Here is a 14,525-nt window from a genome sequence, read left to right on the forward strand (position 1 = left end):
GAGTGTAGAGAAATTGCAAATTATATAGACTATATATGAAAAAAGGTCTGTAAAGTGGTTTTTGAACATTTCAGGATTAAAGAACAAACCTTACCGCTCGGAGTGCCTTCATCTTCCCAGGCTGACAGTGTTTCAGCAGATACCATTTCAGTCTCCACTGATAACTTTCAACCCAGGTAAACTTTGTAATTTCAAGATTCGAATTTTCACAATCTCACTTGCATTATGTTATGACAGGTTAGAATTTACAATGAATAGTTTGCGACTCACAACACTTTATATTCAACTTTGAAGAATTTATAAGCATCACTTATACATGATGATATTTATGTCAACGGAGATGAAAATTTTCAAAGTCCTACTTTTAACATAATTTTATTTTCAATTCCCTTTTTGGATAGTTTTATGCCTTATATTATTTGATGTCAACTATTTCTGAAGGTTTGAAAAAAAAGTTTTTTTTTTAAAGTGAATTCTCATGAAGAAATTTTAAAGGCAAGTCTACGAATATTTTCTAACCTCAAAATGTTTTATGGAGATGGGAAGTAGGTATTGATGTTTTTCAACGTTTCTGCCTTGTGTTTTAAAGTACTGTTCTTAATTTTAATGTGAGTAATTGTACATTATAGATATTGAGTGGATTTTGAAATCAATTTGAAGCTCATTTTTTGCAAGCCGGACACATTCCAGTAATGTCTCCTGGCTACATAGGCCAAAGTCCTTTTAAGGGCAATCCAGATAGTTACTTACTTAGAATAGCACAACTTAATATTGAGGGCATGACAAGAGCTAAAGGAGAAATTTGTGGAAAAATGAGTAAAGATCTCAAAATTGACATCATACTGATTCAAGAAACACATGTAGCAGCGAATTTGGATAACAAGCTGAAGATTCCAGGCTATACTCTTGTTAACAGTTTAAATCATGATAAGCATGGAATTGCCACATTTGTTACATCGAATATTGCTTCTAATTGTAGTGTTTTAAATGGAAATAGTCATGCCATAGGCATAGTATACGGAGGGCTGAGTATATTCAATGTGTACAAACCCCCTGGGGAAGAATGGGAGAACCCTGCCCTCCCTCATGCTGCACATCCGTGCATATATGCTGGCGATTTCAACTCTCACAGCCCTCTGGGGGGCTACAGAACTGAAAACAGGGATGGTGAGAGTCTGATTCGATGGGCTGACGTAAATGATTGTCACTTGGAATATGATGCTAAACAAGGCAGCACTTTTCATTCTGCCAGATGGGGAACTTCTACCACTCCAGATCTGTGCTTTGTGTCATGTAATAGGGAAGGTAGACCTTTGCATGTGACAAGATCAGTTGAATCAAGATTCCCTAGTAGCCAACATAGCATGGTGGTTTTAGAGATTGGCATAAGGTTGCCATGTGTTCAAAATCCTGAACTTCCAAGGTGGAATCTCCGTAAGGCAGTTTGGGCAAAGTTTACTGAAGAAGTGGAAAAAACAGTTTCCAGAATCCCTATCAACATATCAAACTATGGAAGGTTCAGCAGACTGCTTTTCATGGCTGCAAAGAGATCTATCCCAAGAGGCCATAGAAAGAATTATGTCCCATGTTGGAATGCAGAATGTGATGGTTTACTGGCTGAATATAAAGTTTCACCAACTGATGAGCTTGCCAATAGCCTGATAAAAAATTTGGATGAAGGAAGACGCAATCATTGGATGGAAGCCATGCAGAGTCTGGATTTCACTCACTCCAGCAGAAAATCATGGAGTTTACTCCGAAAGCTGAGTGGGAACACAAGATCCATAAAAAGAGCGGATGTGACTCCTGATCAAATAGCTGACATCTTCCAGGAAAATGGTGATATAGATGTGCCCCCAAAGCTGAAAGCTCAAATGAAGCGGAAACTACAGAAGAAGCTGAAAAACTGCATGCAACAATCCTGTTTGGCTGAGTTGGTAAGTTCTGAAGAGATTATAGCTGCCATTAAAAAGATGAAAGGCAATAGAGCACCAGGAGTTGATGGAGCTCTGCCTGAGTTTATCAAGAATTTGGGACCAAAAGCTATAATGTGGCTCTCAAAGTATTTTTCTGAAGTAATGGCTAGAGCTGAGCTCCCCAAATCCTGGAAACAAACAAAAGTCGTAGCAGTATTGAAGCCAGGAAAAGATCAAAGAGACCCAAAAAGCTATAGACCAATAGCCCTGTTGTCAGTTGTGTACAAACTTTTTGAACGAGTCCTACTGACAAAAGTAGGGAGCAGAATGGATGAGTGTTTGCCAGAGGAGCAGGCTGGTTTCAGGGAGGGTAGGAGTTGTGAGGAACAAGTATTGGGGCTCACAACTTACATTGAGCATGGATGGGTTTGAGAGAAACCTCAAATCAGGAGCCGTATTTCTGGACCTTAGTGCAGCATATGACACAGTCTGGAGATCTGGTCTTCTTCTGAAGTTAGCAAGGATCCTGAAATGCAAGGCAACCGTCAATATCTTTGGAGCTATTTTGAGAGACCGTACATGCAGAGTGTCTCTTTATGGTAAACTCAGCACTATAAGAAGATTACAAAATGGTTTACCTCAAGGATCGGTTCTTTCACCAATTTTGTTCAATGTTTACACTGCAGACCTGCCTGTTACTCAATCACACAAGTTTATTTATGCCGATGACATTGGGCTTGTTACTCAAGGTCGAAATTTTGATCAGCTCGAAATTGTGTTGAATGAGGACTTAGATTTAATGGCAGAATACTTCCAGCAGTGGTTCTTGAAGCCAAACCCGTCCAAAACTGTCTCAACAATATTCCATCTCAGTAACCAGCATGCAAAAAAGACAATTGATCTCAGGTTATGTGGCAAAAGAATATCTCATCAGGAAGCTCCCCGTTACCTAGGAGTCAGACTTGATAGATCCCTCACATATCGACAACATCTGCAGGGGTTGAGAGATAAACTGAAGACAAGGCTAAATATCATCAGCAAACTTGCGGGAACAACCTGGGGTTGTGACATGAATGCCCTTCGAACATCAAGTCTTGCACTTCTGTACAGTACAGGGGAGTACTGCTCTTCTGTCTGGGCTCGCAGCAGACATGTTGAGAAAATTGATACAGTTTTCAATGAAACTATGAGGAAGATTAGTGGGACATTGAGACCAACAGAGACTGAGTGGTTGCCTGTGCTTAGTAACATCATGCCTCCAGATCTCAGAAGGTTGGAGAAGAAGAACAAGTTCATTTCCCAGTTGCAACACATTCATGAGGATCTCCCAGTCTCAAGAGATTTGGCTAACCCTCCACCAAGGCGCCTCAAGTCAAGAAGATACTTGAGACTTGACGAGCAAGAGGAAATTAGAAGTGCAAGGGAGTTATGGAGACTGAGATGGTTGCAGGGAGAGGTCAGGAACAAAGGCCTTGTGGATGACCCTAATGACATTGTTCCTGGCACCCAGCTGAGACGTAGAGAGTGGTGTGGCCTTAACCGGTTCAGGACGCAGGTGGGAAGGTGTGCTGAGCTGATGACAGCATGGGGATACACATCTGATCCTCTGTGCCAATGTGGACAAATCCAATCAATGAACCACCTAATATCTGAGTGTCCACAATACTCCTATCTGGAGAACATGCGTGTCAGTGGCTCCAGAACGTTCTAAATTCTATTGGTATTTGAAATATTAAGTTTAAAATTATGTTTTTTTTTCTAATTTTGGCCTATGTATGCATATATATATATATATATATATACATGAAGTGAATTAAATACAGAAAATTGTGATTGGAAATGTTCCCGATCCCAATGCTCATTACTTCTAATAAAGTAATTAGATGCTAAAAATAGCCAAATGTATTCAATTAAAATTGTATGTCTCATGGTTGTCTGATCCTTCCTTTCCTTTGGAAATGTTCCCGATCCCAATGCTCATTACTTCTAATAAAGTAATTAGATGCTAAAAATAGCCAAATGTATTCAATTAAAATTGTATGTCTCATGGTTGTCTGATCCTTCTCTATAAGTATTCCCTATAGGAATTCACCCTTCACCATAAAGACAATTATACCCTTACGAAGACAATATTTAGTATCACAGTAGCCCATTCTCTGTGTTGGAAATATGAATTTACAAATCCATTTGCTTCATACACTTTCTTTTCATAGCCCATAATTACAAGTTTCCAGAATATTTTTTTCTAAATTGCAGTGCAACGTCAACTCCTAAAGGAAAGAAGAGAAGACCACACAAAAGAATAGTACCAGTGCATTTGATGAAATGGAGATTACAGCAATAGTAAGTAAGTTTATAATTTACAGAATATAATTATCAGCGAGTATAATAGTAAATGATAATTTCTCTCTATAAATAAAAGTGAAGTTTTCTATGGTCCATAGCCTTGTATCTACCAAACAACCCGTTATTTTTTGAGAAATAAAAATAACAATTGAAAAAACGAATACGCCAACACATACATTATAATATAAGAAAGACATATTCGAATAATGATACTTGAAATAGATATTCACATTCAAAGTTATATAATATTATTTTTTATACAAACAACGTTTCCAGGCATTTCTTTAACTAACTTTACCTAACAATGTGTGGAATTTCCTAAGTTTGACTGTTTCTTGATTTTTCAGGTGCAAGGGCAACTACATGTAGCTGTGAAGAAAATGTGTTATTTTGTTGTATGGACAAAGAAAGACATTCATATTGAAAAGATTGAGAGGGATGACAGGTTTTGGACCGAGAAGATGGAGAAAAAGTTAAATTATTTCTACAATCACGCCTTGTTGCTAGAGATAAGGGATCCTCGAACTTGCCGAAGTATGGCAATCAGGGAGCCATCAATCCCATTTTATTTTTAAATAAAGTCTCATTTAAAATTATCACATCTATTGGTTTTTTGTTTGTCCTTCTTAGTTCTTATAAAATGAACAGTTGTAATAACATTAAAAATTAAGAACATGGTTTAAAAACGTTGACCACACACCTTATAGACCTAAATGTATATGAAAAAACTTAATATAGTTGGAATTAAAATTAAATCAAGATAATAATAATTTAAACTTTACTGTATGAACAGAGATATTGTGGAATTTCTCCATATCAAGGTGAAATGAAAGCGATGTTGTCTGTTCCACATAATTTTTTTGAACAAATAAACTAAACCAATATGGCTCAAATAAATCATGTGGAACTGACAATATCGCTCTTATTTCACTATTCTATTGAAATTATATACAAAAAATATTTGAAAATATCAGCAGTATGTATAACTTTTCCTATCATAAACTATTCCATCATTGTATACAAATCGAATTTATACGACTTCCATCTTGATTAACCTGTATATTTGCAGTTATTGAACAAAAGTTATAACATGATTTGACGACATGCGTTATTGAGGATATAACCAATACCTACTATTAATAGAAAGCTATTACTAAGTAATAGCGGGTATTAAAACAGGGTAACTGTAATGAAAAACCTCTGCATTCTAGGCTTTATTGATCAGTAATGAATTCATAACAGATTCAAAATTAGAATAAATAGTTCAACATCTGATAACAGAAACATAAGAAGAAAACACTAGTCATATGATGATTCAATATCATCACATTCTTCCCATCTTTAGGAATTCAATGAATAGTCTTTCAAATAAGAAGGCATTTTTCGCTCTCTATAAGATCTTCACAGGGTGCCATCAGGAGGCTCTTCTTCATCACTGAGGGGGAATCCTCTATTTGTTTCATCTTGATTTTCATGATAATTTTCTTGATTGTTCTCAGGCTCTGCGTGATCACTAAGGCTTGATCCTGCATTTGTATCATCTTGATTTTTATCGTTATCTTCTTGAATGCTCTCTTCCCCTCGAGGGGCAAGGTTTTTCAATGATACAGTTGTCTCTCTTCCATCACTAAGCCGTACCTTGGCATATTGTGGGTTGATTTGAAGAATATCCACCTCCTCGACCAATGGATCGAATTTACTTCTTCGTATAGGTACTTTCATTAGGACTTTGTTTGAAGGGGCAAGCCAGGTTGAAAGTGCTATACCATTAGATGATTGTCTATAGTGTCGGAACATCCTATCATGTGGCGTCTCATTAGTAGCCGTGCACAATAGGGATCGAATAGAATGTAGAGAATCTGGGAGCACAGATTCCCAATCAGATACATCCAAATTTCTATGCTTCAATGTAAGAGACACTGTGCGCCAAATTGTACCATTTTCTTGTTCGATTTGGCCATTTCCTGGTGCGTTATAAGGTGATGACATGGAAGTGGCTACTCCTCGATTATGAAGGAATTCCTGCAGCTCTCTGGATTTGAAAGAGGTTCCATTGTCAGTATGTACATAAGAAGGTAAACCAAATGTGGTAAAAAAGTTCACAAGGCACTGAATTACAGTTGATGAATTCATATTCGGACAAGGGTATGCAAACGGAAACCTAGAGTACTCATCAATTATTGTCAACAAATATTTGTTTTTAGTTTTTGATGGAAGAGGACCCTTGAAGTCCACGCTTAATCTTTCAAATGGATGTGTCGCCTTTATGAGAGTAGATTTCAATTTCTTGAAAAATTGAGGTTTTATGGCATTACATGTTTGACATGAAGAAGTCATTTTTCTGACATCCTCAACTGAATAGGGTAAATTATGAGTTCTTACCCAATGAATCATTCTGGTCACTCCAGGGTGACACAAGTCACAGTGTAGGGAGTGTAATTTATCGGTTTGAGTTGCATTACACACTCTGGAAAGTGCATCTGCTACTTGGTAGTCCTTTCCTGGTCTGTAAATTATTTCGTAATTGTAGCATGACATCTCCAATCGCCATCGTTGTATTTTTTCATTTTTTATTTTATTTTGATGAGTCATATCAAACATGAATGATACAGAGCGCTGGTCAGTGATAATTTTGAAGAATCTTCCAAGTAAGAAATGTCTCCACTTTTTAAGAGCACACACAATAGCAAAAGCCTCTTTTTCAATGGATGAATGTTTACGCTCACTATCATTCAGCTTCTGAGAAAAGAATGCTACTGGACGTCCACACTGTGATAGGACAGCTGAAATTGAAAAATCAGATGCATCTGTTTCAACCACAAAAGGTTCAAAGTCGTCAATTGTACTAACTACTGCCTTAGAAATCTCAGTTTTGAGTTGATTGAAGTCAGCTATAGCTTCAGAAGTCAAATGAAAGGTCTTTGCTGTAAGAAGCCGTTTAGCTTTATCTGAATAATCGGATATCCATTTGGAATAGTGTGCAAACATTCCAATTGTTCGCTCAAGAGCCTTTCTATTATCTGGGGGTGGAAGATTGAGCAATGGTTTCAGACGTTCAGGGTCAGGAGAAATTGTCCCATTTTCAATTTTATAGCCAAGCAAGCTTATTGAAGTAAGTGAATATTTGATTTTTTCTGTATTGATTGTAAAATTATATTTTTGTACTGCATCTAAGAATTTTTTGAGATTCAAATCATGTTCCTTCTGACTCTTACCACATATTGTCACATCATCCAGGTATGCATACGTTTTTTCAAGTTTCTCATTATTAATAACATTATCAATGACTCGCTGAAAAGTGGGTACACCATCTGTCAGACCAAAATCAAGCCTTCGAAATTGATACAAACGGCCACATGCCTCAAATGCAGTGAAAGGTCGATCTTTTTCCCGTAGGGGTACCTGGTGGTAAGCGCTTTTCAAGTCAATAGTGGTCAAAACACTACACAGCCTACACACTTCACTGGTAAGAACTTATATGAACAAGTATGTTTGGTTACTGATAATATGATTGAATTTAACACCTATGGATAATAAATAACTAATAATTTTAACAATTTTGACAGAGCTAAGTTTAGTTGAACTATTCAAGACAGGGCAGTCGTGCCAACCATCAATTGTTTGATGATTTGATGATTTTGGATATGTCTAGCGAATATTTCATTTATTGGTTTTACATATGCAGATTTTAGTGCGTCAATAGCCGAAGTATATGAATTTTTGTCGGCAATTGTTTGATAAACAGAATGAGATAGAAAGTTGGTAAGCAACCGCAACTTACTTTCATCATCGATGTCTTCTTCGTCAAAAGATGCGATGAAATTCTCAAAAGTCTTTAGCCAGAAGAAAACCATTCTTATAGAGCTGTTGGAGAATTCGGATCACCATCAAACTTGTCTGGTTTCAAAAATTTGTCCAACGCGAATTTTCAGTTTTCGTTTCCAGAAAAGATTTGAAGATTATACATTTGTTGTTGAATAGAAATTGTTAAATAGAGAATAGAAATTGATTGACTCGTATTTGATAAGATGAATTGATTTGATGATTTTGGATTACTGATCAATAAATTGTAATGAAAAACCTAGGCATTCTAGGCTTTATTGATCAGTAATGAATTCATAAAAGATTCAAAATTAGAATAAATAGTTCAACATCTGATAACAGAAACATAAGAAGAAAACACTAGTCATATTATGATGATTCAATATCATCACAGTAACATTGAAATTGTGTAAGAAAAAATGTGTGGTGACATCACCAAACCAGTTGATGTGTGTTTTGCGAGTAATGTGTCAACACGTGATTTCAGCTGTCTGTCTTGAATTTTGATTCTGACTTATTCCATAATAAATAAAGTATTCATAAAGTTCTATAGATTCACAAACTTATGATGAGTAATATTATTATTTAACTCGCGGATATCAAAATTAGTACAATACTTCCTGAGTGAGTTTTACTGCTCGGGAGGTTCACTACAGTCATGTAAAGGGAAGAGAGACATTGGAGGTGTAGGTGGTGATAGACAAAGGATGAGCGGGTGTGAAATGGGTAGGTGGTAGCGACTAGTGAGGGCTGAATTTGCAATGATAATGGAAACGGAAAGAAGTTAGGACGAAGGACAATGCTATAGAAGGACAATGTTGACAGAAGAGGGCTCACCTTCATTGTTTTGATGCTTCAAAACTACACTCAAGTTCACACTACAGCTATTCATTTGTTTTATTTTGTCATTGCACAATAATCATAAAATTGTTGATTGAACCATTACTCAAAGAAATATATTTTGTGAATTGCAAACTTTGTCAATCACTACCACAGCAATAACCATGATAATGGTCACTGACTATAGCTCCGAAGAAAGAAAGCTCTGAGACTAGTTAGATAGAAAGAAAATGAGAAAGAAAGAGAGAGAGAGAGAATATGAGAAAGAACGAGTAAAAAGGCTCACAATCAGTGCATTAGGCTTAGGCAGTGAACTGACCGTGTGCTACTGTTCTGACCGCGTGAACAATACACTGCAATTGAACAATGCATTGGAACTAAAAACGCGCTTCCGACAGAACTGTTCAACCGATTTGTTTGAAATTAAATTTTTAATTATTGAAAAAAATTGCCTTTAAAATGACTACCTGCATTAGTTAAATTGTAATAGTGTGACATTGAGTGGGTATATTGTAGTTGTTTTTTGTGTGTCTTTATATTTCAGGTTTTTGAACTGGAATGAACTTTGATTTGTACTTTCAGTATTTAGTGTGAGAATATTTGACTATATTTATTGAATTTGCTAACTTGTTGCTTAGTTGTCGAAATTAAAGGAATTTTTGTGCATTTTTCAAATACAGTTTCAATTTCATGTCGAGAAAGCCACTGTATTTGAAAATTGTACGAGCATTGAACTTTTTGCAGCTTTGGCTTCTCCACTGGAAGTTATGCTCAACGCTCGTGGAGGGGGAATAATTTTCAGTGAAAAGGCCACAGTTCGAATTGAGACATAATCGGAAAAACATCATGTAACGGTGTGCGAGCCTCGGTCCTCTGAATGGGCCCATTTCCCATTCATAGGGACAAACTGTTAAGTTTTCAGCTATCAGTAATTTTTATTGAGTTGAATAGGAAACCCAATTTTATAGAGTTAGTAGGAGTAGAATCAGGAATTTTTTTGTGCATGTGAGTTCAAGTATAGTGAGTTTTATTAAAGCGTTAGTGTTTCTGAAGAGTCCAAGTTTGAATATTGTTAAAATGGTGAGTGCCGAACTTTTGTTGTTTTTCCTATTAAGCTTAAAATTTAGTTTCATAGAATGACCGAGGCCCAAATTTAAATGCAGCAAGTTAGCAGGCTCCCAAAATGTATAGATTAAAAATTAAGTATGTCTTCTTGACCTGAATCGATTGCTGAATAACTTTGCTCTGTTTGAAAATTTGACATGTTACCTTACTTTTATTAATTCGTTCCACCTGTCAAGAGTTCAATAAGCCTGAAGTTGAATTTTATTAGTATTTTTCATTTAAGTTACTGGTTCGTAGTTACTATAGTTGCTAGAATAGGTGACAATGATGATAATCTGTGCATTTGAATGAACGAATCCACTAAGAGTTCCCAACCAATCGAGGATTCAAATACCGGTAGATGATTTGATAGCAGTAAACTTTAGAAACAATAAACAGAAACAACCCCCCTCCGTTTACAAAATTTTTACTTATAAAAACTTATTCTGATTGAAAAAAAATGTTATAAGTGAATTGCAAACTTTGTCAATCACTCACTCCCACAACAATAACCACAATATAGTCACTGACTACAGCTCCGAAGAAAGAAAGCTCTGGAACTAGTGAGATAGAAAGAGAGAGAATGAGTGAGAAGGTGCTCAATGAGTGCATCAGGCTTAGGCATTGAACTAACCGTGTGCTACTGTTCTGACCGCGTGAACAATACAATCCAATTGAACAATGCATTGGAATTAAAAACGCGCTTCTGACAGAACCGTTCAACCGATTTGTTTGAAATTAATTTTAAAATTCTTGAAAAAAATTGCCTTTAAAATGACTACCTGATTAATGACTACTTAATTTTTTTCTTAATATAGAAACTTATTCAAATTGGAAAAAATAATAAGCATATGGTAGCGAGTTTTAAAAATTTAAGCTGATTGCAAAACAGTCTTGGTCTTCCATATTGGACTAAAAATAAGTAAGTAATCACAAGAAGTAATTTGACCCCAATAGTGCTGCTATCTATAGGGCTAGAATCACAATTTTTTTCATACTGTTTCGCCTTAAATGACTTTGTGTATAGGCCTACAAGTGGCGATGTAGAACCTAAATATATCCATCTGAATACCTTGTACCAGTGGGATTTATACAGCTAATGTATAGCAATTCCGTATTACAGTGTCTCTCAATTATTTTTTATTTTCCGATATTTTTCAATTGCCATATTTTTCAATTTTGTAATTTTGTTTTCAATTGCCATATTAGACTTTTACTCAGTGAACAATGTATGTATTTGTCCTCTTTCATAAAAATTATCTCACATTGGAATCATCCACCACAGGTTCTTCAATCAATGGCAATAACTATCCATAAGTGGATCTATTAATAATAATTATTATGCTTATGCATCACATTTATTAAGGGTTTTGTTAAATAAATAAATATGATTTTATTGCCGTTAAATTCTTAGAACAATAGGCAAAGTCAAATATTGATTATAGTAAGACAAAAGATAAAATACAATTTTTACTTTCCTTGCCCTAATTACCATAGGTAAGGAAAGTATTGCTTTCCGAAAAAATTAAGGTAACCAATTTGTAAATTTCTATACGTTTCAAGGTCCCCTGAGTCCAAAAAAGTGGTTTTGGGTGTGTGTGTGTGTGTGTGTCACACACATTGATAAGCTCTATCAACTGTAACAAGTCCTATATCTGTAAAAATTTCAGGAGCTCCGCCCCATCTATGCAAAGTTTGATTTTAGATTCTCAATGAGCAGTCCTCATATACAATTTAAACAAAAAATTTCAAGTGGAAAAGATTGAGCATGAAAATCTCTGCAATTGATGTCCAGTAACATTTTCACCTAAAATTGAAAATAAGCTTGAAATTCGAGAAAATGTGATTATTCAATATTGCTAACTGTTGGCAACTTTTGGTTCCATTAAATCATTCACTACGAAGAGATAGCAGACCTCTGTGTCTCTAGCGTTATTGTCCTATCACCAGCTGTCTCATATCTTTGAATAGTAGATTTGAGATCCGCGAGAACACTAGCGTCAGGTGATACATTTTCATAATGGCAAGGAAAGTTTTGTGAGTGCGCCACACCAGATTTTTTAATATTACCATAGAGTAACAATAGCATAAGCAAACTTACGCTAATGTTTCTCTATGATATTACTCAGTAAGGTGGCTACCATAATTTTGCACACATTGTTCAAGTTTAGACGGATATTCTTACTAACACTTAATTAGACAAAATTTTTGGTATTGGGCTGTTCAAAATCCTTAAGAACTTATTGAAAGGCCACTCTATTCGGTTATAGTGACTGATATGGGATGTTTTCGAATGGAATAATTGGTTTATACTTTTTTGAGCATGGCAACGGGCCCACTGCTACAGTTTCAACAAATCGCTATGTTCAAATATTTAACAATTCCCTTATCCCTGAACTTCTACGATGTCATGTGAATAAGAACATTAATTCATTGTCAACAAGGTGGAGCAACTAGCCATATGGCCAGAGTATGAATTGACCTCATGAGATATTTTTGCGAACAGCTTGATGTGTTGGATGGGGGGGGGGATATTTTGTGACCTCCCGTGTTAGTGAGAATTTCAGTGTGAGATAAACAATGTGTGCTAAATGATTGTCGTCTCCATAATGGCGTAATATTCAAAAAGTGACAATTTTTTGTATAAAACCGAAATTTCCATTTGTGTTCGTACGATTTGTTGCAATAGACTTGAAAATATTTCCTTATAATTTAATTAGTTAATTTTATGAATTTTATTTTAATACTCGAAATAGTACCGTTTGACTGCCCCACCTTGTATCTTATCATAATTAGATAATACATGACAAACTCATGTATCATTCTCAGTTAATTTTTTTATGAATATTCATTGCAACATGCCAGTATCTATCGATAATGGGTACCACTCTATTTTATCTAGAAAAAAACAACAAGATTTCAACTACCACGCAAATAATATTTCCAATTATTTGTTGTAGTCTTATCAATAATTATAATATTCATAATTATCAATTATTATGAGGTTTTTGAATTATAATTACATTGAAATTTTTGTACATTTTCAGGAGAAAGAAGCGAGAGTACAGCTGCTGAAAGAGAAATCAAGATTGTTGTATCCCAATCAGTCAATCAAAACAGGGGTGAAAAGGAAGGAGAAAGATATAGATGAGGAGCAGCAGACAAGTCAAAGTCACATAAACTTCTTCAAAGAATTAGAAGATGGTCTAGTGTCGTTTACGGGCACCAACAAAGATTACGAGAAGGAGAAGAAAGAGGAAGGCGAAAAGTACGAGAAGCAGATTGGTTACCTCACTTATCTGGGTCAAGATACTGTAGAGTTAACTGGAAATATATCGTGGTTCAATAAGGTTCCAGAACGTCTAAAAAATGTCGATTCCAAGTCAGATTATATAGAGGTGGCTTCTGATAAGAAAGGACTGATCGATCCAATAAAGGATATCAAGCGATATCTTGGAACCAATTCTTCTAGTAGCTCAGTATCTAAACGAGAGAAGGAAGATAAGGAGAAGGATAAAGAGATAGAACGAAAAAGAAAACGAGAAGATGATGATAGTAGCAGTCATGGAAGTAAACATGTAAAGAAGAAAAGGAGACATTCACACGAAAAAGATAGGTATTATCCAAAAAAGAAGAAAAAGAAGAGGAAGAAACACAAAAAGAAGAAGCATAAAAGTTGTGAATTGTCGTCTTGCAGCAGTGAAGGAGGAGAAGGAGAAGATGATGATAGAGTCGCTATAAAAAAAGCCAAGCTGGAAGCACTTCGAGCGCAAAGGCTCCACAGAGAGGCCGAGGAAAGTTTGCGTGCGAAGCGAGTACTGGCTAAACTAACGGGAGAGATATTGCCTGAGGACAAAAAACCGACTCAAGACTCAGCCGTCAAACAAAAGTATCATTCTCAGTTCAATCCCCACTTGGCGAAGCAAAATTTCTTTGAGGACATCAACACCAAAAATACAAAGTCAACCCAATAGAAATTTAATTTTAACAGTTGAACCACTCTGAATCGACCTATTGAGCCCTATCTGATTCCATTATATTAGCAGTCATAAAATATCATGTGTATTATTTTGTAAATAAGAATACTTATCTTATACTTATACTTTGAAACAAATTATTCCAGGCGTCATTCAATTATGCGATAGTACACCAATAAATAGGTTGATAAATTCAAGTGCGTTATTGAAAATAAATTAAGGATCTAATAAGCAATGATAATTTGAGTCCAATTTGCTCATTGGACAAAGATTTCTGCCAATTTGTCATTGTACTAGGCCTACTCCCAGCCTATAAAAATGAATGATTGCTTACAGATGAATAGACTTTCAAGATAATGTATTTAAAAATGCAATTTAAAGAAAAACCTATTTTTCTGTCGTTGAAAAATAATATGTTAACTGTTGAAAACTATTACTGAGAGTGAACTTTCAAAATGTTGCATGTTAGGATTAAGGCTACTTAAGGCAACTAGGCTACAGTATACCTGTTGTGAGTCCG

The 14,525-nt window shown here is 35.6% G+C and overlaps 1 protein-coding gene across 1 annotated transcript in view; it reads left to right on the forward strand.

Annotated features, from left to right (window-relative positions):
- The window catches only part of LOC111053637 (leukocyte receptor cluster member 1 homolog), a 27,447-nt gene extending 13,245 nt beyond the window's left edge, over window positions 1-14,202 (forward strand). The window contains exon 3 of the mRNA XM_022340554.2: window positions 13,076-14,202. Within this exon, the coding sequence (XP_022196246.2) occupies window positions 13,076-14,002 (927 nt within the window). The 3' untranslated portion in view covers window positions 14,003-14,202. The remainder of the gene's footprint in view (window positions 1-13,075) is intronic.
- The last annotated feature ends 323 nt before the right edge of the window (window positions 14,203-14,525 follow it).

Source organism: Nilaparvata lugens, chromosome 5 (genome assembly GCF_014356525.2).
Source record: "Nilaparvata lugens isolate BPH chromosome 5, ASM1435652v1, whole genome shotgun sequence".
Classification (NCBI taxonomy): domain Eukaryota; kingdom Metazoa; phylum Arthropoda; class Insecta; order Hemiptera; family Delphacidae; genus Nilaparvata; species Nilaparvata lugens.